Consider the following 26,358-nt stretch of genomic DNA (forward strand, 5'->3'; position numbering starts at 1 on the left):
ATGCGAAGATGTGGTAATTGGTGTGATCACGTTGGAGGTGGCGAAAATGTCGGAGGATTATATGTTGTACGTGACGGCTGGTAGGGTGGAAGGTGAGGACAAGGGGGACTCTGCCCTTGTTACGAGTGGGGGGATGAGGAATGAGAGATGGGTAACTAGAGGTAGGAAAAGGGCAGAAAAAAATCAGGGCTGGCAACAGTTGACCAAGGAAGGGAGGAGCTCGTAATGGCCCATTGTTGGCTGGGGAAGCAGTGATAACCAAGGGATACAGGGATGTGAACAGTGGAACTAGCAGGACAACTAAGGTGGGGAAGAGAGGGAAAGAGGGAATACAGGGGTTACTTGAAATTTGATGAATCAACATTTATACTGGGTTTTAGCTGCCTGGCTCTATGTCCACAGAATATATTTTACCATTTTTTAAAAATTGAATTGTCCTCCATAAAACAGCGCTGTGTTGCTGGGCTACTAAATCACTATTATAAGTTGATTTGGAAACTGAGAATTCGCAACTCTGCGATCTTTTTGTTTCAAACCTGTTTTTTCATCTCATGCCTTTATCCAACTACGTGCCTATCAACCCCCCCCCCCCCCCCCCCCCCGTTTATTATCCACGTTCTCCAGAGATGCTGCCTGACTCGTTGAGTTCATCCAGTACATTGTGTCTTTGTTTTTAAACCAGCATCTGCAGTTGTTTGTTTCCAAAAAATAAATAAAACAACTACTTTGTTTGAGTGGAGAACAGCACATTTGCTGGAACACCTGATCCATCTTTTCCCAAAGGGCCGCATTAAAGAAAGTAACTCTGGAACTTGTTCCATGCTCCTACCTGTGATGGGAGGGTATGTGTCACAGCTGTTGGGGAGTATGGACCTCCGAGGTCATTGCGAAGTAGGTTGTCACTGTGCATCTTCGTCTTAAGACAGGTTATGTAGCGGTTACAGAAGTCTTTGCAAAGCTCGTTGACTTTCTCCAGTTCTAGTAGATGGATTCGCAGAACCTGAATGGCTTTTACCATCTGCAAGAAAACAGAACGGCTATCAAACTCAGCAATTCTAACGCAGTCATGCGTTCACAAGTGATAGGAGCAGAATTAGGCCATTCGGCCCATTGTCTACCCCTCCATGGCTGATTTACCTTTCCCTCTCTACCCCATTCTCCTGCCTTATCCCCATAACCCCTGACACGGAATCTCCACCTTTAAAATGCCCAATGACAGCCTCCACAGCTGTCTGTGGCAAATAATTCCACAGAGTCATCACCTTCGGACTAAATCAATTTATCCTCATCTATTTTCTAAAGGAATGTCCTTTTATTTTGAGGCTATGACCTCAGGTCCTAGACTCTCCCACCAGTGGAAATATCATCTCCACTCCCACTCTATCCAGGCCTTTCACTATTCGTAAGTTTCAATGAGGTCGCCCCTCATCCTTCTAAACAGTCCAAAAGGCAATCCTGCTCATTCAAAAGCTCACACATCGATCATTTCAAAAGCCAACTCACAAAGCAAGGACCTTCGTCAAGTAAGGTAGCAAGACTGTGGACAATTCACTCATTGCTTCACAACACTTGCCTGCACACTCTCAGATAAGTTGGCATTCTTTAGATTTGCTGATGCCCAGAAATCTTTCTACACAGCTTTATTGTCAGATACGGTCTCAGAGAAAATCCCGCACTTTGTTCTATTTATTTCTCAATATTGTCGTCGATTGTTCAGCCAAATACCAAAAGTTGTGCCGTCCAATGTAAATTTGAAAAACCCACTTCAGCTCTAATGAAATGTCATCATCATGAAATACTGATTTTTTTTTTCTACCGATTGTGACTTGCTGCATATTTCCAGCATTTTCTGCTTTTATTTCGAACAGCTATTTTCAATTTGGTCTAAGTGACCATTTTATTTGAGTCACACTTTAGTGTGGTACCTGTTTCAATTCTCATTACAGGGCTTTGGATGGCTATTAACATTCAACAACCTGCAAATTCCTTGGTTTTCATCCAACCACCTTAGGAGAACATCCACCTTAGGAGAAAAGTGTGTAAACGCATACACTTATGCATACATATGCTGCATATATATGTATTCCTGAGGATTTATCACTTTTCCCTCTTTCAAACAAGTGTGTAACAGACTCGCTGTCACACGCATACACACACACATTCATTTCGTATTGAGGCACCACCCATGAGTCAACAAATGATTGGAAGATTATTATCATGGCCAATGCATCTTCTTTCCTTCCACCCTCCCTCAGCTGCCCAGTTTGCATTCAATCTTCACCAGGTAACCAACCATTCCACTTGACGGCTTCAAGCTGTTTTGTTATTCCCAATCAATTTTTACCCATTCAAAATCTTTACATCTTCTTCAGCTGAGATTCCTGTGGCATCTTCCTTGATAAAGACAATGACCTGCAACCTTTCACGCTCATTTAATGCTTGATGCCATCCCTGTGAATGATAACTCTTGATTTCTGACTGAATCCAGTGACATAGCCAGTCAGAGCCGATGATGGACTGGGCAGTGGTCACAACTTTCTACATTCTATTCCGCTCCTGGACGCACAAGGCGCCCATCCAAGCCACGATGCAACCAGTCAGTATATCACTAAACTAAACTGAACTCCTAGCATTGCACTGAATTGCCAGTCTGAATATTGTGCTCCATACCCTGAAGAGGATACGTAACCTCTTAGACGCGGCACGATGGCACAGCGGTAGAGTTGCTGTCTTCGTTCCTGACTACAATGCTGGCTGTACAGAGTTTGCATGTTCTCCCCGTGACTGCGTGGGATTTTCTCCAGGTGCTCCGGTTTCCTCCGACACTCCAAAGATGTACAGATTTCTAGGTTAATTGGCTTTGATAAAAACTGAAAATTGTCTCCAGTGCATAGTATAGTGCGAGTGTACTGGGATCGCTGGTCAGTGCGGATTCGGTGGGCCGAAGGGCCTGTATCCGCACTGAATCTCTAAGCTAAACTAAACCTGACCTACAGATTTGCGATTGCTATCAATTGAGCCCTTTAGTACATGACAGCATTTAAACCGCAAATCACACACAGCTCCTGACACGAGTAAACCGGCATTGCTTGGCTGTGCAATGGGATTTTAATGAGATAATTGTGCAGCATATCTCAGTCAGAGGATAATGTCCAACTCAGACTCCAGATTTGACATTTGTGCATTCCTGGAATAAAACTCTCACGTTCAATCCCCACCACAGGCAAATAGGCAAGTGAGTCTGAGCGAGGGGCTTTTAATCAAATTCCTTCTACAGTAAACTAAGGATTAAGCACAGTTTCACAGTGGCAGCCCGAGAGAGCGGCTTGTTGTTTAAGTCACTGTACAAGGGCATTTGTGTGTGTGCGGGGGGGGGGGAGCAGTTAATAAATATGCCAATTACTGCAGCTCATTTGTGAGAAATTCTCATTTACTGCCCTGCTGCAGTATATCTGTCCTGATGAAGACCTACAGTCAGATGTAAAAATTGAACGGATCATAAAAAATACAGATGCAAAATTAATTGACTTCACAGTGCTTTGCCTGATTTGGTGGATAATGATGAATTCTGACCTTTTCTAATTACTCTGTGAACGTACAGCCCCATAGAAAGCTCAATGCTTATGAAATATGACAGTCCATCCCAAGTACCATAAACGTTTATGGCTATCTTTTCCCGTGTTGTGCTGGAGTGAAACCAGGCATTTATTCTCTCTCTCTCTCTCTCCATCGGCAGATTTTTGCCTCTTTGTTTCTGATTCTAAAAATGAAGGCAAGGTAAATGCTGAATATCAAGGTGGATTAAATAAACACTGACAGAAGGGTGAAGAGGTACGGGTTCAAGGGGTGGCATGGTGGCACAGCGGTACAGCTGTTGCCTCGCAGCGCCAGAGATCCGGGATCGATCCTGACCAAGGGTGCTGACTGTACGGGATCTCTGATTTCCTCCCACACTCCAAAGATGTGCAGGTTTTGTAAGTTAATTGGCTTTGGTAGAATAGTAAATTGTCCCTCGTGTGTGTCGGACAGTGTTAGTGTGAGGGGATCGCAGGACGGCACGGACTGGGTGGGCCGAATGGCCTGTTTCCGTGCTCTCTAAACTCTCAACTCAAAAACTGCCAAAGCTAGAAATCTGAAATAAAAACAGAAAATGTTGCAAATTCTCAGCAGATAAGGCAGCATCAGGGGAGAGAGAAACAAGAGCTCATGTTTAATGGTGGACTCTTGTACAGTACCTTGTTTTTACATGGTGACGCAGCAGTAGAGTTGCTGCCTTACAGCGCTTGCAGCGCCAGACACCCGGATTCGATCCAGACTACGGGTGTTGCCTGTACGGAGTTTGTACGTTCTCCCCGTGACCACGTGGGTTTTCTCAGAGATCTTCGGTTTTCTCCCACACTCCAAAGACGTACAGGTTTGTAGGTTAATTGGCGGTGTATGTGTATGTGTGTAGGATAGTATTAACATGCAGGGTTCGCTAGTCGGTGCAGACTCAGTGCGCTGAAGGGCCTGTTTCCCCACTGTATCACTAAACTAAACTAAGATGCTACCTGACCTGAAAAGTGTTTCCAACAGGTTCAATTCCCATTGATGAATAGACGAGGGATTCTCCATCACTACCCAAGGGCCAGATGGAAGAAGACTTCTTCTCCCTACCCCCCAAAGCTTGCCTTCTGTGGTCTGCTCTCACTGTGCAATTGTGTATGAGTGAGAGGAGTGCAGGGAAGGGCTGAGATAAGAGGGAGAAAATGGGTGTTATCTGACAATGGTGAGTGGGGAAATTCGATCAGTCAGAAAATTAAACTGCTTTCAACCTAGTCACCGTCTCAAATACATTCTTGAATCAAAGAATATTGTTTCCCTCTGAAGAATCAGGTGAATTCATCCCTTCAGTCCTGGCCCAGAAGCCAACAGCCATCTCACCCACCTTAACAGCGGAGATGTTGCTGCATTTGGTCCCAGTGGTCTCTGCAGGAGGATGCCGGATACAAATAGTAACCTCCCACATTTGGTCTCCTGCCATCTTATCTTCTGCCCTAAACTTACAATGCCAACATTAGAACCCACCATTTCATCAAGTGACCTTTTGTTGCTGTTCGATTCCTTCTCTCACTCAGGTTGGCAATCTTTTCCGTTCTCCCACCATTCCCAAACAATGCCCTTCCACCAAACACCTTTCTTCCCAACATCCTCAATCTCACCAGGCAGAGGCCAAGAAATGAAATAAAGACAAGGATCCATTTGGCGGTACCTCAGCATCTCCCGCATTTCTAAATTCTCCAGTTACCCGTTCACGCATGCATCCCATTCCACTTCCAGAATACAGAGGCTACCGGGACCAAATGCAGCCGTATCGCAGATGTATAAATGGATGAGATGGCTTCAGGTCCAGCAATGAATTCAGCTGATTCTTCAGAGGGAAACGATATTCTTTGATTCATGAAAGTATTTGAGATTTGGCGATTTGGATGAAAGCAAATTTAAATTTGTTGACTGATGGAATTCACCCATTCACCCTTGTCAGATAACACCCATTTACTCACCCATCCCCACTCCTCTCTCTCACACACACACACATAGCACTGATAACAGCAGAAGCAACATTTCTTGCATATTGCCATGTTTTCTTTCAGAAAGCAGCTAACAGATAATTAAATGTTACATCAATGCTTTGGGTCTCATTAATATTCAACAAGCAAACTTTATCGGGTGCCGTGCAGAAGCAGCAGCCAATGGCTACAGAAGCACCTATTTAGGAAATCTCCAATTTAAAGACAGCTTAAAGTGTACACTTGTGCTCGCAACCTAAAAAACGGTTTCCAATAAAAAAAAGCTGCCACTCATACTCTCCATTTATCATCCGTGTAATAATCCATCATTAACACCCTGGAATCACAGCTAATAATCCACCAGAAGAGAGCAATCATTCGTGTCACTGTCAGTGTGCAGAGATCCATGACCTACAAGTTCAAGCCTTGAGCCCACAGCGCTCAGTGCGCCAAGCTCATCGGCTTTGATTTTTCACTCCTTTCAGTTGCAGTTTAGTTTATTGTCACGTGTACCGAGGTACGGCGGAAAGCTTTTTTGTCGCATGCTAACCAGTCAGCAGAAAGACAAACCATGATTACAATCAATTCATTTACAGCGTATAGATACGTGATACGGGGGTAATGTTTAGTGCAAGGTAAAGCCAGCAAAGTCCGGCAAACGATAGTCAGAAAGTCATCAGAGAGGTAGATAGTAGTTCAGCACTGCACTCTGGTTGTGGTAGGATGGTTCAGGCAATCCCTTGGACTATCCTTGACTGGACTTTGCTGGCTTCACCTTGCAGGATTGTGGAGAGAAAATAATCACAGCACAGGAGGGGATGTGTGCTTGTCATTGTTCCCCCATATGACGGAGCTACCAGTGTTCAATGAACAACAGACGGCGTGACCGCATCAACAGAAATGTATAAAATATCTGTCTAATATCAATCAACCACTCATTTGCAAATGTTTTGTCCACCAACATCAGATTATATTAACCCATACCTTCTCTCCAGAGATGCTGCCTGTCCCGCTGACTTACTCCAGCTTTTTGTGTCTAACTACGGTGTAAACCAGCATCCGCAGTTCCTTCCTACACACTTCACTTCTTTAAGAATAAGGGGCAAGCAATTTAGAACCGAGATGAGGAAAAACTTTTTCACACAGAGAGTTGTGAGTCTGTGGAATTCTCTGCCTCAGAGGGCGGTGGAGGCCGGTTCTCTGGAGGCTTTCAAGAGAGAGCCAGACAGAGCTTTTCAAGATAGCGGAGTCACGGGATATGGGGAGAAGGCAGGAACGGGGTACTGATTGTGGATGATCAGCCATGATTACATTGGATGGCGGTGCTGGCTCGAAGGGCCGAATGGCCAACTCCTGCACCTATTGTCTATTGTCACTGCTTGTTACTCTATCCGTAAACTCACACTGCACTCTTCCCGAAACACTCCAACTGTTGAAATCACATAATTGTAATCTCTAATCCCTGCAGGAATGCGACAATTGCTGTAACTCACCCACCAAATTTAATAAAGAAATTACACAGGAGCTGGATTTAATTCAGCAAGGCTAATCTCCATGGGAAAATAATGCACTAATATGGAGACATAGTGATACCGTATTCAGGCATATTGTACATCATTTGTCTGCTTGCAATCATTCACTGTCTGCAACTCACATGGAAAAAATTAGCTACTGGGTCAAGATAATGGAACATGCAACTCAGCAAAGAGTTGGTGTTCCGTCAAAGGAAGGTAAGAGACATTTCTGGTCTGCCAAATGTTGAGCATTATGATATAATAATTATCTAGATTACTTAGATCTGACTCCAATGTAAAAGAAGATAAATGGGACAGTCAACACATATGCTTAAGATAGGCACAAAAATCAGGATTAACAGCAGGTCAGACAACATCGCTGGAGAAAATAGATGACGTTTCGGGTCGACACCGTTTTCAGACGTTTCAGGTCTTGACCCTAAATGTCACCTTTTACTTTTATCTGGAGAAGTCGCCAAACCCACTGAGTTACTCCAGATGTTTGTGTCTATCTTCGGTGTAAACCAGCATCTGCAGTTCCTTCCAACGCTGTTCCTCCTTACTATGCTGCCCAGCTGCCAACATAATCAGAAGTTTCTTTGCTATTTTACAGGAGGAAAGGGATCACTGTTGCCCAGTAGACCTCAAGGCAGCCAAAGACAGGGCTGTACTGGTGTGCTTAGATAATACAAAATGTCATCAATGACATCTGCCTTTATTGAAAGTCGGCTGCCAAGACAATGGAAGGGGTAGTGTTTCCTGAATCTTACCATAGAGGTTTATTGTCAGAGGTTGCGGTTACATAGGGACAGGTTGCAAGAAGGGCACATGTTTTACATATGTTAAATATATAGCTCGTTCTCTTGTATGCTTTGGCAAGTGAGCCAATGCTTGACTCAGAACATGTGCAAACAATGTCTTGATCATTGAAACTGGGGTAGCCTTGATTCTGGAGTGGTGACAACACAGGATGAACAGTTCCATTATCTCTCCTAATTAACTCCAGCCTATCATGCTTAGGTTTATGTTTATTGCTATCATGTGTACCGACGCACAGAGAAAAGCATTGTTTAGCATGCGATTCAAAGAGAGTACATGCACCGTACATAAATACAATCACGTCAAACTCAAGTACAATAGATAGAGCAAAGGGAAAGACACAAAGTGCGGAATGTACGTCTCAGCATTGTAGCACTTCAATTCCATAGAAAAGTCCAATGTCCATAATGGGGTAGAGGTGGGGTGGAAGATTGCAACCTTCCAACGCTGTTCCTTCTTACTATGCTGCCCAGCTGCCAACATAATCAGAAGTTTCTTTGCTATTTTATAGGAGGAAAGGGATCACTGGTGTCCAGTAGACCTCAAGGCAGCCAAAGACTGGGCTGTACTGGTGTGCTTAGATGACACTAAATTTCATCAATGACATCTGCCTTTATTGAAAGTTGGGCCGCCCTGTTTCGACTAATGCAATCAACTCGACGTGCACAAACAGAAGATCAAATAGGACAAGTTGTTCTACAACTTTAGGCTGTGCACGCCACACACAAGAAGAATGGGGTAGAGGTGAATCGGAGAGGACCCTGGCTTATGGAAGGACAATTCAGAAGCCTGTTAACAGAGGAGAAATAGGTGACGTTTCGGGTCGAGACCATTCTTCAGACTGATGTGGGGGTGGGGAGGGGGGGGCGGTAAGAAGAAAGGAAGAGGCGGAGACAGTGGGCTGTGGGAGAGCTGGGAAGGGGAGGGGAAAGAGGGAGAAAGCAGGGACTACCTGAAATTGGAGGTCAATGTTCATACCGCTGAGGTGTAAACTACCCAAGCGAAATATGAGGTGCTGCTCCTCAATTTACAGTGGAACTCACTCTGGCATGGAGGAGGCCCAGGATAGAAAGGTCGGATTCGGAATGGGAGGGGGAGTTGAAGTGCTGAGCCACCGGGAGATCAGGTTGGTTATTGCGAACCGAGCGGAGGTGTTCAGCGAAGCGATCGCCAAGCATACGCTTGGTCTCACCGATGTAGAGCAGCTGACACCTAGAGCAGCGGATGCAATAGATGAGGTTGGAGGTGGTGCAGGTGAACCTCTGCCGCACCTGGAAAGACTGCTTAGGTTCTTGGATGGAGTCAACGAGGGGAGGTAAAGCGGCAAGTGTAGCATTTCCTGCGGTTGCATGGGAAAGTACCAGGGGAGGGGGTGGTTTGGGACGAATTGACCAGGGAGTTATGGAGGGAGCGGTCTCTGCGGAAAGCCGAAAGGGGAGGGGATGGGAAGATGTGGCCAGTGGTGGGATCCCGTTGGAAGTGGCGAAAAAGTCAAGAAAAAGGCCAGTAATATAATAGCTGATGTTGCTTCCTGCATTTGTCCTTGGAATGATGCGCATTGAAGAATATGTCCACTATGTCCTTATGGAATCTGCAATATGGCTGGGAGAGCAGTTCTTTGGCCATGGGGAAGAGGGCTGGGAAGAACCATGTTTGTCATCCTATACTGTTTTCCAGCTTTCCATGTGAAAGGCTGCACAAATGTAATACTTACTGCATATTCTCACAACGGTTGATATTTAATCTAGCAGCTCAAATCCCATCGGGTAGCTCTGAAAAGAGCATCCCACAATACAAGTTGCACTCTTGCAGACTACGGAGCAGTGTGGCTGATGAAGGAAGGTATCCTTTCATCATGAGAGGGGAAGAGAATGAGCAACAGAGGACGCGGGCATCTGGGAACTCTCCCGGAAAGAGAAGCCGCCAACCCCGGCCCCTGCTTGCCTCAAGGACGAGGAAGTTAGAGTCGGGACAGAGGGCCGGTAAGCGGACTGGCTGCGGGAGGCAGTGTAGTGCACCTCCATGGTGGGGTGGGCCGCTGGAGGTCCGGCAGTGGCCTGGGACTCGGCTGGATCAGTCGCTGTTCCAACAGGCCGGGCACGTGGACCGGAAGCGACCTACAGCTGCACGGAGCAGTGGAGGACACCAACGGCTTCGCTTGGCCAGGCTGACCCTGCAACTCCGCCACCACAACTGGCCTTCAGGGGCAGGTTAGGAAACTGCACTTACAACAACTGGGATTTGAAAATGTCACCAAATCTGACGTATACTGTTCCACTTTCTGTCTATCTTTATGTCGCCTATCCATAGACATATCGCTAGAGATGCTGCCTGATCTGCCGAGTTACTCCAACACTGTGCGTCTTTAAGAGTAAATAAGATTAGTGAAGTTGAACGTCACAATGGAGATGATGAGTGTTGGGCATCGCACCATTGTTGATGAGGGACTCTAATGTGAATGAAAATTACTTTGGCGAACCAAGATCCAACTGAAAAGTCTGGAATCGAATATGATTGGCAATGTGATATCCAAAACTTGAAGTAATCTTGCTCAAGGTTAAGCCTGTTTTCAACTGCATTGACAGGGTTTTTGTGGAGTTTGCAGTGTGCAGGAATTTCCAGGCTGGTGTACAGAGATCACATTACAGCAGCTGGAAGCAAGAAACTCCTGATGTGAATTCAATGCCCTGTCAGCATCTGACATCCCCTCAACCTTCAGTAGCAGGAGGTGAAGGCAAAGCATCCATTCAAAGGACTTAAATCCATTTAAAACAGAACATCTAGCCGATGATTAATTTTCGTAATTAAAAAAGTATTAGCGAACCTGTGACCCACATAAAAAGAAATGTAAGAGAACGTTTTAGTGCCCATTACCTTTTAACTTAGCTCCTCATTTACATGGGCGATACATTTTTATCTTTATTTCTCAATATTTATCAAAGAATAACGTACCAAGCTGTCTATTTCTGGATCATCGCTGAAGAAGGGTTTGTGCTCCTGTTCTTGCTGGTGGACAAAGTTTTCAATGTCGACGTCGAAGCTGGCCGATGTGATGCACTCTGACCCCTGTGTGGCTTGCTCGCACTTCTCAAACAGGAGGGCGAGGAGCGGAAAGAGTGGGTGTCTGCGTGGGGGTGGGATAACGGGAAGGAAGAAAAACAGAATTGAGAATAGTCAACTTTAACTCATCGCATCAACAACATATGACAAAGCCAAAGTAATCATACAATTACGTGGAACTGTTCAATAGAATACACTCTACCCTTGATTTTACAGACCTCTTTATAACAAATTTTGGTTATAGCGTCCTCACAGTGATCAGACACCACTGTCTCTAAGTTGAACTCCTAAGTTGAACTTGAACTCTTAAGGGTGGCATGGTGGCGCCGCGGTTGAGTTGCTGCCTTAAAGCGCCGGAGACCCAGGTTCGATCCTGACCATGGGTGCTGGCTGTATGGAGTTTGTACGTTCTCCCTGTGACCTGTCTCTTAGATATTCGGTCTCCTCCCACACTCCAAAGACATACAGGTTTGTAGGCTAATTGGCTTGGTATAAATGTAAGTTGTCCCTAGTGTGTGTAGGATAGTGTTAATGTGTGGAGATCGCTGATCAGTGCAGACTCAGTAGGCCGAATGGCCAGTTTCCGTGCTGTATCTCTAAACTAAATTAAACCAAACACATGCTGCAAGTTACTCTCCGGAGGTTATTGAAATAGACAAGCAATTACTTTCATCAACACGTGCGATGATACTCCATTAAACAAAACTTTCGTATTTTTAGTTTGCAGTAACAAGAATTACATTTCCAGCTGTTAAGAAGACCTTTGTTAGAGTGGCCACTAGGGGGTTGGAGCAAATACCATACTCGGTTATAGAAGACAATCGGCAATATCGGACACCATTCTTCCCGAATATGGCCCGACTATGAAAGTTATCTGTATATGCCATGCGGTTCAAAACAAAATTAGATCGTTCCCTCTTTCAACATAGCTCTCCTAAATTTGTTTATGTTCATCTAATTCCAAGAAGAAACGGCCACCAATTTTTAGCTGGTATTCACAAAAGTAAATGACACCATCCTGTTTATTTCCTGGAACATGGGGAAAGAGCAGGGAAGTGGGCCAAATATATCAAAAGGCAAACTGCTGGAAGAACTCCGCAGGTCAAGCAGCAGCTGAGGAAGGAGAGGACGTGTTCATGTTTCAAGTCGAGACTTGCATCAACAAAAGATGGACATTTCCTCTCCCAGCACAGATACCTCTCTAGCCGTTTGCTTTTTGCCTGAGATTCCAACATGCAGTCTCTAGCGAGGACCTCTGTCCACGAGGTCACATCTTTCCGCTGTCATGACAAACTAGGTGATGTCCTTAAGGGGTTTGAATCTTAACGGAAGAGTAAAAGGATGGCAGAATGAGTGGGCTGGATCTTTTGATGTAGATCATTTGGACAAAGTGGGGATATTGGGGTGACACAGTGGTGCAGAGAGTAGATGTGTCTCATAACTGTTGCAACTTTGGTTCAATCCTGACCTTGGGTGATATCAAGTGTTTAAGAAAGAACTGCAGATGCTGGGAAAATCGAAGGTAGACAAAAAATGCTGGAGATACTCAGCGGGTGAGACAGCATCTATGGAGAGAAGGAGTGGGTGACGTTTCGGGTCGAGACCCTTCTTCAGACTGATGTCGGAGGGGGGATGTCTGAAGAAGGATCTCGACCCAAAACGTCGCACATTCCTTCTCTCCATAGATGCTGCCTCACCCGCTGAGTTACTCCAGCATTTTTTAATCTACATTGGGTGATATCAATGTAGAGTATGTTCTCTCCATTACAGCATGGGTTTCGTCTCACACTCCAAAGGCATACTGTTAGTAGGTTAATTGGCCAATGTAAATTGCCCTTATTTGTAGGTGAGTCGTAAAATCTAACAGATGTTGATGTGAATCTGGAGAGATTAAAATGGGATTGCAGTGGAATTAATTTAAATGGCTAATGGATGGCTGGTGCAAAATGGGCAAAGTGCCTGATTCTGCACTGTTGATTCTATGACTATGGTTTCCACAATTTTGAAATTATTTTGAGTAGGAGCAGCTGTAAGAACCCAGGCAAGGGTATCAACAATGGACATTAAGGAGGTGACTCCAATGAGCTGTTGGTACAAGGAACTGCAGATGATGGTTTACAAATAAAGACAAAGTACTGGAGTAACTCAGCGGGGTCAGGCAGCATCTCTGGAGAACATGGATAGTGGACATGCCAGATCAGGACCCTTCTTCAGCCTCCACGGATTACGTCTCGGGTCGGGATCATTCTCCAGTCTGAAGATGCATCCCGACCCGTAAAACATCACCTATGCACGTTCTCCAGAGACCTGCTGAGTTACTCCAGATCTTGATGTCAATTTCTCCAGTGAGCCGTTACACGGTTCCTCCAGTATTTTCTGTTTTTGTTTCCCACATTTCTCTCTTCGTGTCTTTTACTCCTGAGTTCTCCAGCAGTGATTTGAATGAGAAGGAAAGCATTTTTCTGGAGGAGAGCATTACGTTAATATCTTCAACAGTCATATCATGTCCCCAACTAATATGGGAAAGTACACTTAACCCAATCAACATGTCAGCACAAAATTATACATTGGCAAAAAATGACTGCAAACAGTAAAACAGAAGAGCGCCGCCTTCAGTAAGAATTTTTCATGGTTCCAATATATCCTCAACATGTGCATATTAGTGATTCCAGAAAGTTGGCCATTTGTCATTTGGCTTAAACATAGTACATGTGCAAACTGCTAACAATTTATTTTGAATCCAGTGGGGTCACATGTAGATTTGGTTAAAATCTAAAGCCATATTTGAAACATCACATTATTTCCACTTTTAGGATAGAGTTTACTGTTGCTCCTTGGTCAACAAAGATAAGATCTTCTGGTGGCAGCCTCCACTTTATTGCGGGGTGGGAGATTGCAACCTTCACGCGGTCCGCCCTGTTTCGACGAATGCAATCAACCTGATGTGCCCAATCAAATAAGATCAAATAGAACAAGTTGTCCTCCAACTTTAGGCTGTGCACGCCATACGCAAGAAGAAGAAGCATGTTTTACATGTTAATTGTAATGATCTTGTTAAAATATTAGCCACAGGAATGCTAATTAATTTATTGTCTTTAAAATTGTTCTGACTGTAATTTTCAACTCAAAGCACAAAAACGTTTAGTTGAGTTTATTGTCAGGTACAGTTAAAAGCTTTTTGTTGCGTGCTATCCAATAAGTGGAAGGACTGTACATGATTACAATCAAGACATCCACAGTGTACAGATACAGGATAATGGGAAAAGGTTTAGTGCAAGATAAAGTCCAGTAAAGTCCGATTAATGAAAGTCCCAGAATTTCTAATGTAGATGGTAGGTCAGGGCCGCTCTCTAATTGGTGATAGGATGGTTCAGTTGCCTGATAACAGCTGGGAAGAAACTGTCCCTGAATCTGGAGGGGTGCGTTTTCACACTTCTGTACCTCTTGCCTGATGGGCAAGGAGAGAAGAGGGAGTGTCCGGGGTGAGAATCGGCCTTGCTAGTGTCCTTGCGTGAAGTGTAGATGGAGTCAATTGAAAGGAGATATGCTTGCGTGATGGTCTGGGCTGCATCCGGTGTTCTCTGCAATTTCTTGCGGTCTTGGATGGAACTGTTCCCAAACCATGCTGTGATGCCTCCGATAAAATGCTTCCTATGACGCAGATGACAGTGGGTAGCATTGTGAACTTTGAGGAGGATGCTATGAGAATGCAGGGTGACTTGGACAGGTTGGGTGAGTGGGCAGATGCATGGCAGATGCAGTTTAATGTGGATAAATGTGAGGTTATCCACTTTGGTAGCAAAAACAGGAAGGCAGATTATGATCTAAATGGTAGGTACACAAAAATGCTGGAGAAACTCAGCGGGTGCAGCAGCATCTATGGAGCGAAGGAAATAGGCGACGTTTCGGGCCGACACCCTTCTTCAGACTGATGGGGGGTGGGGGGGAGAAGGAAGGAAAAAGGGAGGAGGAGGAGCCCGAGGGCAGGGGGATGGGAGGAGACAGCTCGAGGGTTAAGGAAGGAGGGAAGGGTTTGAAGAAGGGTTTCGGCCCGAAATGTCGCCTATTTCCTTCGCTCCATAGATGCTGCTGCACCCGCTGAGTTTCTCCAGCATTTTTGTGTACCTTCGATCTTCCAGCATCTGCAGTTCCTTCTTGAACCCCATGATCTAAATGGTGTCAAGTTGGGAAAAGGGGAAGTACGACGGGATCTGGGGGTCCTTGTTCATCAGTCAATGAAAGTAAGCATGCAGGTACAGCAGGCAGTGAAGAAAGCGAATGGCATGTTGGCCATCATAACAAGAGGAGTATAGGAGCAAAGAGGTCCTTCTGCAGTTGTATAGGGCCCTAGTGAGACCACACCTGGAGTATTGTGCGCAATTTTGGTCCCCTAATTTGAGGAAGAATGTTATTGCTGTTGAGGGAGTGCAGCATAGGTTTACAAGGTTAATTCCCGGGATGGCAGGTCTGTCATATGCTGAGAGAATGTAGCGGCTGGGTTTGTATACTCTGTAGTTTAGAAAGATGAGAGGGTATCTAATGGAAACATATAAGATTATTAAGGGTTTGGACATGCTAGAGGCAGGAAACATGTTCCCGATGTTGGGGGAATCCAGAACCAGGGGCCACAATTTAAGATTAAGGGGTAAGGGGTAAGCCATTTAGAACGGAGATGCGGAAACACCTTTTCACACTAAGAGAGTTGTGAGTCTGTGGAATTCTCTGCCTCAGAGGGCGGTGGATACTTTCAAGGGAGAACTAGATAGGGCTCTTAAAGATATGGGGATATGGGGAGAAGGCAGGAACGGGGTACTGATTGGGGATGATCAGCTATGATCACATTGAATGGCGGTGCTGGCTCGAAGGGCCGAGTGGCCTACTCCTGCGCCTATTGTTTATTGTCTATTGTCTTAACTCTGCAGAAACCTAGTTGCATCACCCATTCTCTATATGCTTCAGTGAACAAATGCTCAGTGATTCTGCCTCTGAATGAGCATTTTCTGCCCAGTGAACCTTGACAAGCAATGTTAGAGTGACCTTGGTTCTGGATTGGAAGTGGCGAAGATAGAAGAGATCCCCTTTGGCCCTACTCCAGCAAGAAGGTGAGGTCCAATGTTGCAGTGACAACAATTGGTGCAATCTTGCTTAACCCAGTCAGGTTGTTAGCTTCTATGTCATAATGTAGTATATATATATATAACAAGTTTCTTATATTTTCATAATGTATGCTTTGCATGCTATCGTCATATAATTGCCTTTCTCTGCTGCTGTCAGTTCATCTCCCGTTGAACTCCTCAGTCATGTGTAGGTGTCCCAACTTTCTCCAGGCCAACTTCCCTATTTGAATGAGATAATTGAAAACTTCTATGTTTGATAAATATAAGGTCCCATTCCTACTTCTCCGTGGATTGTCACCTTGTCATGGTGGGGAAGCTTGTGTGGACCTGAGATCCTTCCAGCGATGCCGTCTCTGGTTGTCTTGGACTCCATGCAACTGGATCCTGACCCAGATCTGTCAAGGATCGTGGGGTGGCTGTCTGTGCACCAGTCTCTCCACGTTAAATAAAGTCACGCACAAGCATCCTCACTATAGGGAATAACACCCTGGAGACACCCATGGTCAGCCGTGACCAAAGGGGGCCTAAGGTCCCATTCACCCAACTAGATTTGGCTGGCTGGGAGTCAATAGACCAGCAATATTTTGGTCTTGATTTTGATCTTCTATTAACCAGCTACTACACATTACAGTTTCAAATCAAATGAGAGTTGATGGGCTTGTGTGAGGAGAATAATATTGAAGAATATAGGGAAATGTAATGAATAGGACATGGACTCAATGGGTAGAGTCACCTCCTCTACGCAGTTGGAAGTGTTGGATTCTTCTATAAATTCGCAATCAAGTTCTGGCAAAACCTTTGGGCATTTTTCCTAATTTCTCCAGAAGTCAATTACGGTCAAAGTGTATTGGATAAAGTGTGCGATGTTTGGCATGTTAATACACTAAATATATGCAAGCACACTGTATATTCATACAATTAATGAGGAATTAACTGTACTTCAAAAATAATCTTTGTGATAAAATTGCATTAAGATGTCATCAGGAAATGATAGGTATTATTGAGTTGTGCATTCTTTCTTTATTTCCCCTTCTATAAGGAGATATCTTTCTTTAAGCCAAAGTAACATGAGAATAGGCGTTGAGAGTCTGCAGTCTTTCACCGTCTTTCATACGAACACCAAGCGCCAGACCAGAAAATGGTGGCGGGAAGGAGCATCTCACACGTTATTTGTGAAAGGGAATGAGTGACATAATTTTTCCAGTGTTATTTCAAAGACTGTTTTTCTATCCCTGCTGATTCCAGACTTTCATTACCCTCGTGCAGTTGCTCCAGACATCAATGACAAAATAATTGCTCAATTTGTGTCTGTGTTATGCAGTCCAATGTCAATGTTTTAACTCGGAAAACATCTGTACTATTATTTTTTTGTCGCACAGTGCACCCTAATGTTGGTCTGGACGTCTACCTAAACATTCGTTAAATTTCAGACAACTATGAGAACATTTACACTATTTTCCCTTCATTCCTGCACAGACACCCATGCTCGTTAGCACCACCCTCACCCTCACATGACACATCTTTGTTCCATGTTAGCAAGCAATATGAAAATAATTAAGTACCCCTATATGTTAAAACAAAACTAGGTTTCCATTATAAGGTGGGCCAATGATCCACTCTCATTTTATAATATTACCTACTTTGATGAAAAATAATTACAATTTAATTTGTTTTAGTACTTAAAGAATCAGTTTTAACCTTTGATAATACCTGTCCCATGCCTCACATTTCCTGGATATTAATGGACAATTATTTAATAGGTATCAGCCACACTAAACTTTAGTTACATGGATAGTCTTCCACTGATCTCCAATGTTTTTATGTATCGGATCATCAAAATATAACAGCCGGCACAGTTGTGCCGCAGGTAGACCTGTTGCCCCACCACTCTATAGACCCGAGATCGATATGGACCTTGGGTACTGTCTGTGTGGAGTTTGCACGTTCTCCCCGTGACTGTGCTGCTTTCGTTCGGGTGCTCCGGTTTCCTCCCACATCCCAAAGACGTGCAGGTTTGTAGGTTAATTGGCCTCATTAAATTGTCCCTAGTGTGCAGACAGTGGATGAGAACATACAACTAGTGTGAAGGGGTGACCAATGGTCAGTGTGGACACGCTGGTCCAAGAGGCTTGTTTCTATGCTGTATCTCTAGATATAAATTGACAGCAATAATTTTTGAGAAATTGAGAAAACTAACTGTCTATGTGCAATGGACTAAAATGTATAGAATGTCAAGTCTACTGCGGCAAGGTGGCGCAGTGGTAGAATTGCTGCCCTGGAGACCCGGTGTTCGATCCCGACTACTGGTGCTGTCTGTACGGAGTTTGTACATTCTCCCTGTGACCGCATGGGTTTTCTCTGAGATCTTCGGTTTCCTCCCACACTCCAAAGATGTACAAGTGTGTAGGTTAATTGGCTTGGGTTTGTATATTTGGTATAAGTGTAAAATTGTCTCGGGTGTGTGTCGGCTTGTGTTGATGTGCGAGGATCACTGTTTGGTGCAGACTCGGTGGGCCGAAGGGCCTGTTGCCACGCTGTATCTCTAAACTAAATAAAACCTAAATTTATACTGTTTCAAATTAAATCATAATGACTGGGCAATGTTATCTTTAGATAGTTGGAGTAGCTGATGACAAGAGTTCCATCATTTTAGCACAATGGTAGAGAATAAGTCAGAACCAACAAACATCAATTATGCCTCCGAAATAAAATAATGGTTTTGCATAAATTATAAAAATGCAAAGAAGCCTGGGAGATTAGTTCAGTTTAGTTTAGAGATACAACGTGGAAACATAGCCCTTCGGCCCATCGAGTCCTCACCAACCAGCAATCCCCGCACACCTACACTATCCTACACACATTAGTGACAATTTACATTTATACCAAGCCAATTAGCCTTACAAACCAGTATGTATTTGGATTGTGGAAGGAAACCGAAGTTATTGGAGAAAATCCACGGGGAGAACGTACAAACTCCATACAGACAAGCATCCGTAGTCAGGTTTGAACCCAGGTCTCTGGCGCTGTAAGGCAGTAGCTCTACCACCATGCCTCCCTACTTGCATCCCAGTACCATATCCCACTAGCATCAGTGGAACTCCTAACAGTTAAACAATTTGCATGTTAATTTTACCACCAATCTTGTGAACCCATGAGCATCCAAAACAAGATATTTTTAGCACCAAAAGGAATTGGAAGTGGCTCTGTAAAATAGTTGTATCAAGTTTTGCCCACTGATTCAAATGGTCTGCATTTACAGTACTTCATAGCTTCACCTTTTCCTCTATGCGGGCAGACAGCTTGTCAGAAATGCTGAGCTTGTGGCACCTTTTATTGTTAATTAAAAAGAAAATTACTACTTAAATTTTGAGATCCCGACAAAGCTGAATGGAAGGTTCCATTTTGTGTGTGAGAAGGTGTCGTATATTATAAAATGATCTGTCTGATCCCACTTTAATATAAACCTGTGATTCACGCTAGGATAAAAGGAAATAGCAGGCTCACATCAATCTACTCTTCTCAGAGGAGCGGGCAGCAATAAATGAAAGACAAATTCCAGCCAGTATTAGCATCATGAAATTTCTGCACCTCGTGAGCCCTGTTGGTCAGCAGTTGCCATTTACCTGCTTCAAGATTAATTATAACAGGAAGACGAGAGCTGGTCATACACGGCCGCTAAATTGGTTGGAATTAATGGCAGTAAAACAGCTGGTGTTGAGAGTTCAAGTATTTCTGGCCCACAATTAACTCTATTTACCTCACATACGCGCACATACACACGCACACACGTACACACGTACACACGCATGCACATACACACACACACACACGCACATACACTCACCACAGTTCTTTTTTCAAAATGAAATTAAATACTACAAACTGAACACCGAGGGTGGCAGAAAAAATTATATTTAAAAAAATATGAACAGGCTGATTAGTGTCGCGGACGTGTGTGGGGGAAGGGTGAGAAGGGATAGATTGATCTTCAATGAATCTATACAAATATGCAGCTAAACGGCTGTGACATTTACTGCGACTGAGAGGTCGTTTGCTGCCTCTAATAATAAAAAAAAGGATTTGACATTGCCTAATAAAGGCAAATGAATTCATGTAATGGGCTAATTTAGCACATTCAGCACTGTTCTGCTAGCTAGCTGAGGCAGCAGAGAACACAGGCAGGAATACAGAGAGGCTACTACTCCAGCAGTTTTCCACTTAACAACTCATTGCTTCAGTCTCATTCACTCCCAAATGGACTGAATCCGCTCCTTTACATGGTGCTCTTTAACCCCAAACCAGATGTTCCCTATGATTTGTTCCAAATGAGCAGCCTCCATGTTAATAGGGAAGGTTCAGGAAACTGACCTGAAATTGCACACTACATCCGAGCTGGAGGTTTAACTGTGCTCTTGAATTCCAAGTGTGAACTGATAATGGTGCACCAAGGGAAATTGAGCATCTGAGTCCCCATTGAAGAAGGGATTTCCTTAATGAGATTTAAGGACTGGGAAATAAACAGCAGCAGGACTAAGGAGCAGGAACGGATTAAAGAAGCGAATTCAATGATAATCAGATTTGGAAGAGGAATAATGAGGGGGAAAGACTTAACGAGAGAGTCAAAGGCACAAAGGAAAAATAAGAAACAAGTTAAAATATTTAACATTGATTATATTTTTAATGGGCCAGATGTTACTGTAGGAGCGACCGAATAGTTTCTGTCGGCTGCTGGATCTGTCCCTTGAAAATATAAAGTTTGATGTAGTAAGTTGCTGGAGCAGCAAAGGAAATGTGCATGGAGTCAGAGTGAATAGTAAGTGACTATCTCCTAACCATGTACAAAGGAGGATTTTGAAATTAACACCTAAAGAGAACCCGTAGTGCAAGCGAATTCACTGTTAAACAATTACAAAAACAATGATAGACACAAGAAGCTGGAGTAACTCAGCGGGTCAGACCCTTCTTCAGACTGAGAGATAGCCCCTGAATTAATAGCTTAACCTTTTATTCTATGTGTAGGAAGGAACTGCAGATACTGGTTTAAGCCAAAGATAGACACAAAAAATCTGGAGTAACTCAGCGGGCAGCATTTCTGGAGAGAAGAAACATTTCGGGTCGAGACCCTTCTTCATTATCTTCCCTCTAGAGATGCTGCCTGTCCCGTTGTGTTACTCCAGCTTTTTGTGTCTATCTTCTTTTACTCCATGTGGTCAGTCAGACAGGTGATTTCCTTAATGAGATTTAAGAAGGGTCTCGACCCAAAACATTACCTATTCCTTTTCTCCAAAGATGCTGTCTGACCCGCTGAGTTACTCCAGCTTTTTGTGTCTATCTCCGGTTTAAAACAGCATCCTGCCTACAACAACAATGAAGTTGTGATGGTCAGCGTGGCTTGGTGGCATATTACCGGGGTGGATCTGTGGTGTATTCAATAGATTTTTTTGAGTGAGCTGCCATTTGTTTATAATCTGCCCATTGTTCCCTTTGGCTTGAAGGTCCTCACTCTTCTCAAGATCATTTATAGAGACTCTCCCAGCCATCCCCATCAGTTATCCTGCCGAAGATAGGCACAAAATGCTGGAGTAACAGCGGGTCAGACAGCATCTCTGGATAAAAGGAATAGGTGACGCTTCGGGTCAGGACCATTTCGATCTGAATCATCACCTATTCCTTTTCTCCAGCGATGCTGCCTGACCCGCTGTTACTCCAGCATTTTGTGCCTAACCGGTATGAACCAGCATGTGCAGTTCCTCCCTGCACAGTTATGAGCTGGCTTGTCGTTTACAGGTCCGTCTTTTACAGATTTATCACTCAGTACTGCTAGTCCAGCTAAAAAATACTGGCAGCAACAATTCACCGCAGTCTACTCACAAACAGAATAGTTGCTTGCTGATCCTCTGGTGCCACTGAGAATCGTGATTAAGACACACACTCCTGATACTTGCACATAAACTAGCTGATGCATGTTAATAGCAACACCGCATGTGCTAAACCAAGCTGATAAAATGCAAGAACTGCTCTATAATGCAGATGAAAATGATAGAAAGAATCAGTTGTTCACACATAGGATCATGGAAATACAGAACTTATGATCAGAAAACAGAGTGGATGTGGAGAGGATGTTTCCAGTAATGGGAGATTCGAGGTCCAGAGGGCGCAGCATCAGAATAAAAGGGACATACCTTTAGAAAGGAGATGAGGAGGAATTTCACTGACTGGTGAATCCATGGAATTCATTGCCACAGACGATTGTGGAGACTAAGTCATTGGGTCTTTTTAAAGCGGAGATTGAAAGGTTCTTCATGAGTAAGGTTGTCATAGGTTATGGTGAGAAGGCAAGAGAATGGGGTTAAAAGGGAAAATAGATCAGCCTTGATCGAATGGAGGAGCAGACTCCACAGGCCAAATGGCCTCGTGCTGCTCCTATTTCTTATGAAAGCTCTTCAGGTGAAATAAATTGAAAATTTCTAATCTAAGACAGATTTTTTTTTAAATGAGTTTGAAGGGTTCTGGAAACAAGGCAGATACATGGAGGCAAAATACTAATTGGCCATAAACAGTGGAACAAGCCTGAGAGCATAAATATCAGATAAAAACAATTTGTATATGAAATGCTGACCTGAAAATCTCCAAATAATCATGGAAATCCATTTACTTCACTGATATCCTCAAGAAAGGACACCTGTCCGTCTTACATGACCCCTGACCTACCACAATACTGTGAACACATGTCCTCCAAGCCAATTGGTTCATAGGCCAATATGCATGGGCAATGATCACTGATGACCATATTCCACAAACATGCAAATGAAGAGTCTCAATGACAGACCTCTGTTCTTATTCGTTCAATTTTAGTTTAGAGATTAGAGATACAGCATGGAAACAGGCCCTTCAGCCCACCAAGTCCACACAGATCATTGATCACTTGTTCACACTATTTCACACTTTCGCATCCACTCCTTACACGCTAGGGGAGATTTACAGAGACCATTTAACCTACAAACCCGCATGTCATTGGAATGTGGGAGAAAACTGGAGCAGCCGAAGGCAACCCACACCCATTAACCTGATAGTTAAAATGTTAAAGTTGAAAGGAGATGTGCAGGGCAGGTTATTTTACACAGACGGTGGCGTGTGACTGGAGCATACTGTCAGAAATGCTTGCGGAGGCATTAAGATAGTGGCATTTAAGAGACTTTTAGATGGACATAGAATATGCGGAGGATAGAGTGAGATGAAACAGGTGCAGGCAGATGAGATTAGTTGATCTTGGCATCATGTTCAACAGAGACATTGCTGTCTTTTCTATGTTCAATAATGCTGCAAAATCATTCAGTACTCCACTCTGGTTTGGTCTGTTGTATGGTGGTGATGGAGATTGTAAGCTGCTATATTTAATCACGGTCTAAGTATTGATTAAAGGAAATACAATTAGCTTCAGCACCCTATAGAGAAACAACAAAAAGAACTAAATACCATCACAATTAGTTGCTATCCATTGATTCCTGCTGCAAGTACACATACTGGGAAGCACCACAAGGTGTTCGGTGTTGACAGCCCTGTTATATTTTGATAGCCAGCTAATGCACGTGACTCCATGACTCAAACGCATACTACCTTGGTCCCCAAATAATACATTGGCACATAGTATTGGCTAGTTTGCAGTGTTTAGAAAATGTTACTTTAGCATTGGAAAATATGCCCAGATAAAGGAACAAAAGGCAAATAATTACACAGCACAAAATGAGTAAATTCTGTGCTGTGAGCCTGTGCTGGTTCTTTGTAGGAGCTACAAGGTTATTCCAGTTCCACTGTTCTTTGCATATTTCCCCCTTTCAAGAATTTGGGAGTCACAGTGGTGCAGCGGTAGAGTTGCTACCTTACAGCGTCAGAGACCCGGGTTCGATCTTGGCTCTGCGTGCTGTCTGTATGGAGTTTGCACGTTCTCCCTATGACCGCGTGGGTTTCCTCCGGGTGCTCCGGTTTCCTCCCACACTCCAAAGACGTACGGGCTTGCAGGGTATTTAACTTCCGTAAATTGTAAATTGTCCCTAGTATGTAGGACAGTGTTGGTGTGTGGAGTGATTGCTGGTCGGCGTGAGCTGAAGGGCCTATTTTCCGCGCTGTATCTCTACAGTCTAAAATCTAACATTTCTCCAATGTGCTCTTCAAAGTTTGCATGGAATATCCTTCAACTCCTCTTTTAGACTTTCCAGATCATTGTTTAGTGTGTGAAAGCAATTTTCTTCAGTTCCCAATTATCTACAATTTGTATTCTCTGCGCCAGTGGAAATAGTCTCTCTTTATTTATGCCAAACCCCCACATGATTTCAAACACCTCAATTAAATCTCCCACAACCGCTCTACACAAAGACTAATCACTGCTTCTTCTGTCTCTTCGCTTAATTAACAAATGTTGACCAAGATATTGTTAGTTAATGCCAGTTATCACTCGTGCATTGCTTATGGAAATCAATTTTATTTTGTGCAGCCCATCACTGTAAAAGACTGCCTGCGTACAATGCCATGTAAAACCAGTCCACTGTCTTTAACTGAGAACTGGCAGCTGCAGTGCACTGGGACAACTCAGTGCGTCTCTAAAAAATCACCCATCAACATCTCCACAGTTATGAATTTCAGAGGACGTTTTGATCCTGCGCACAATACACCATCAGGAGAGAGAAAAAATATATACATCTATTTTGAAAGTGTGCATAATTTCCCTGATTGCCTTCAGGCTTCAAGCATTGTTACACAACCCATGGGACAGGAGATTATAAAAGGAACATGAACAGAGTATTAGTATGTTCTTGGGAACATCAACAGCATAACATTCAAGTCCACGGGGGAAGGTACCAACTGCTAGCAACTGCTGCAGTTAGAGGAACCTGTACTCTCAGAAGACAAGGGGACCAGACAAGAAGGTCAAAGGGAAAATGTTAAAGTGCCTCTGGGGCTGCCTGATATTTAGCTACAGTGCTCCACTCAGTCATTTCACAAAGAAAACAAAACTAAACACATAGGCTCTGGTTCTGGGCTAAATTATGGTTTGTTTTGATCTGCAATCATTCCCTACGGTCATTAACTGGGCCATGACAGAGATGAGTGAATTACAAACACTAATAAATCTTCAGCAAACTAAGCAACTGAGGCAAAGTCAATAACTAAAATTAACTTTTATTCGCTGTTTTCAAACACGTCTTCCAACTTTTCCCTTCTTGTGCCAACAGATTGAGCTGGGATGCGGAATAAGAGAGTGAAATAAAGAACTTCCAAATTTCACAACTATAGGACTCCCAAAATGTTTTGGAGCCACGAAGGGTATCTTCAACAATATCTCAAGTTATAGCTGACCTCAAAAAAATGATTCTCCAAATCACACGAAGATACAAATCCAATCTTTAAAATCCATCTGAACTAAAGGAATCTAACAAAAAAAAATATGCCAATCATCAAAAGGGAGAAGGGAATTTTATTCATACAGTATATAGAAGCAGTAGGTCTGATAGTATCATTATTTAAAGATTTTACTCTTAAATAAAACATTCTTATTGGCATTCCAACTTTTCTGCACAACCCCACATACTTCCTGTGGAAGTAGGTGTTCTACCCTGGATCTCACTCTGATGAAGGGTCTCGACCCGAAACGTCACCAATTTCTTTTCTCCAGAGATGTTGCTGGACATGCTGAGTTACTCCAGCACATTGTATCGAACCACATACTTCAATATCTCTGATTTGTCTTCCTTCTTCCTGAACCTTGGGCGTCCCCACTACTATTGTCTACAAGGCATCTCGTCTACTTCCTCTCCTCTCACTCCCTGCCGTGTAGAACAGCACAAGATAGAGTTCCACTGGTCCTTATCTTCCAATCCCACCAGCCTTCGCTTTCAACAGATCATTCCCCACATTTTTCGCCACCGTCAAAGAGATTCCACGAACGGACATCTTCTTATCTGCTTCCCTTTCAGCATTTTGCAGTGATCGTTCCCTTCATGACTCCCTCGTCCATTTCCATAAACCAATCCTCTTGCCTTCTGGTAACACTTTGCCTGGCAAATACAGGCGATGCAGTACTTGTCCCCTCACCCTTAGGGACCTGGAGAGTCTTCCCAAGGTGAAGCAGCGATGCATTTAGACTTTGTTCAACATAATGCATTGCGTTCATTGTTCACAATGTGGTCTCCTTGGCATTTGGGAACCCAAACGCAGATTTGGTGAATGCAATGCATTTTGTTGAATAAACGGGTGGCACCACGAGCCGGCAACCTCGCCAGCAGCTGTTCATCCATTCCACTT

The 26,358-nt window shown here is 43.7% G+C and overlaps 1 protein-coding gene across 3 annotated transcripts in view; it reads right to left on the reverse strand.

Moving 5' to 3' along the window:
* pknox2 (PBX/knotted 1 homeobox 2) overlaps nt 1-26,358 on the reverse strand; it is a 403,962-nt gene that overhangs the window by 98,109 nt on the left and 279,495 nt on the right. For all 3 annotated transcript variants that reach the window (XM_033049503.1, XM_033049501.1, XM_033049502.1), the window contains exons 6-7: nt 10,835-11,006; nt 830-1,018 (exon numbers count right to left, since the gene is read on the reverse strand). In XM_033049503.1, the coding sequence (XP_032905394.1) occupies nt 830-1,018; nt 10,835-11,006 (361 nt within the window). The remainder of the gene's footprint in view (nt 1-829; nt 1,019-10,834; nt 11,007-26,358) is intronic.

The sequence above is a fragment of the Amblyraja radiata genome, chromosome 33 (assembly GCF_010909765.2).
Source record: "Amblyraja radiata isolate CabotCenter1 chromosome 33, sAmbRad1.1.pri, whole genome shotgun sequence".
NCBI classification, from domain to species: domain Eukaryota; kingdom Metazoa; phylum Chordata; class Chondrichthyes; order Rajiformes; family Rajidae; genus Amblyraja; species Amblyraja radiata.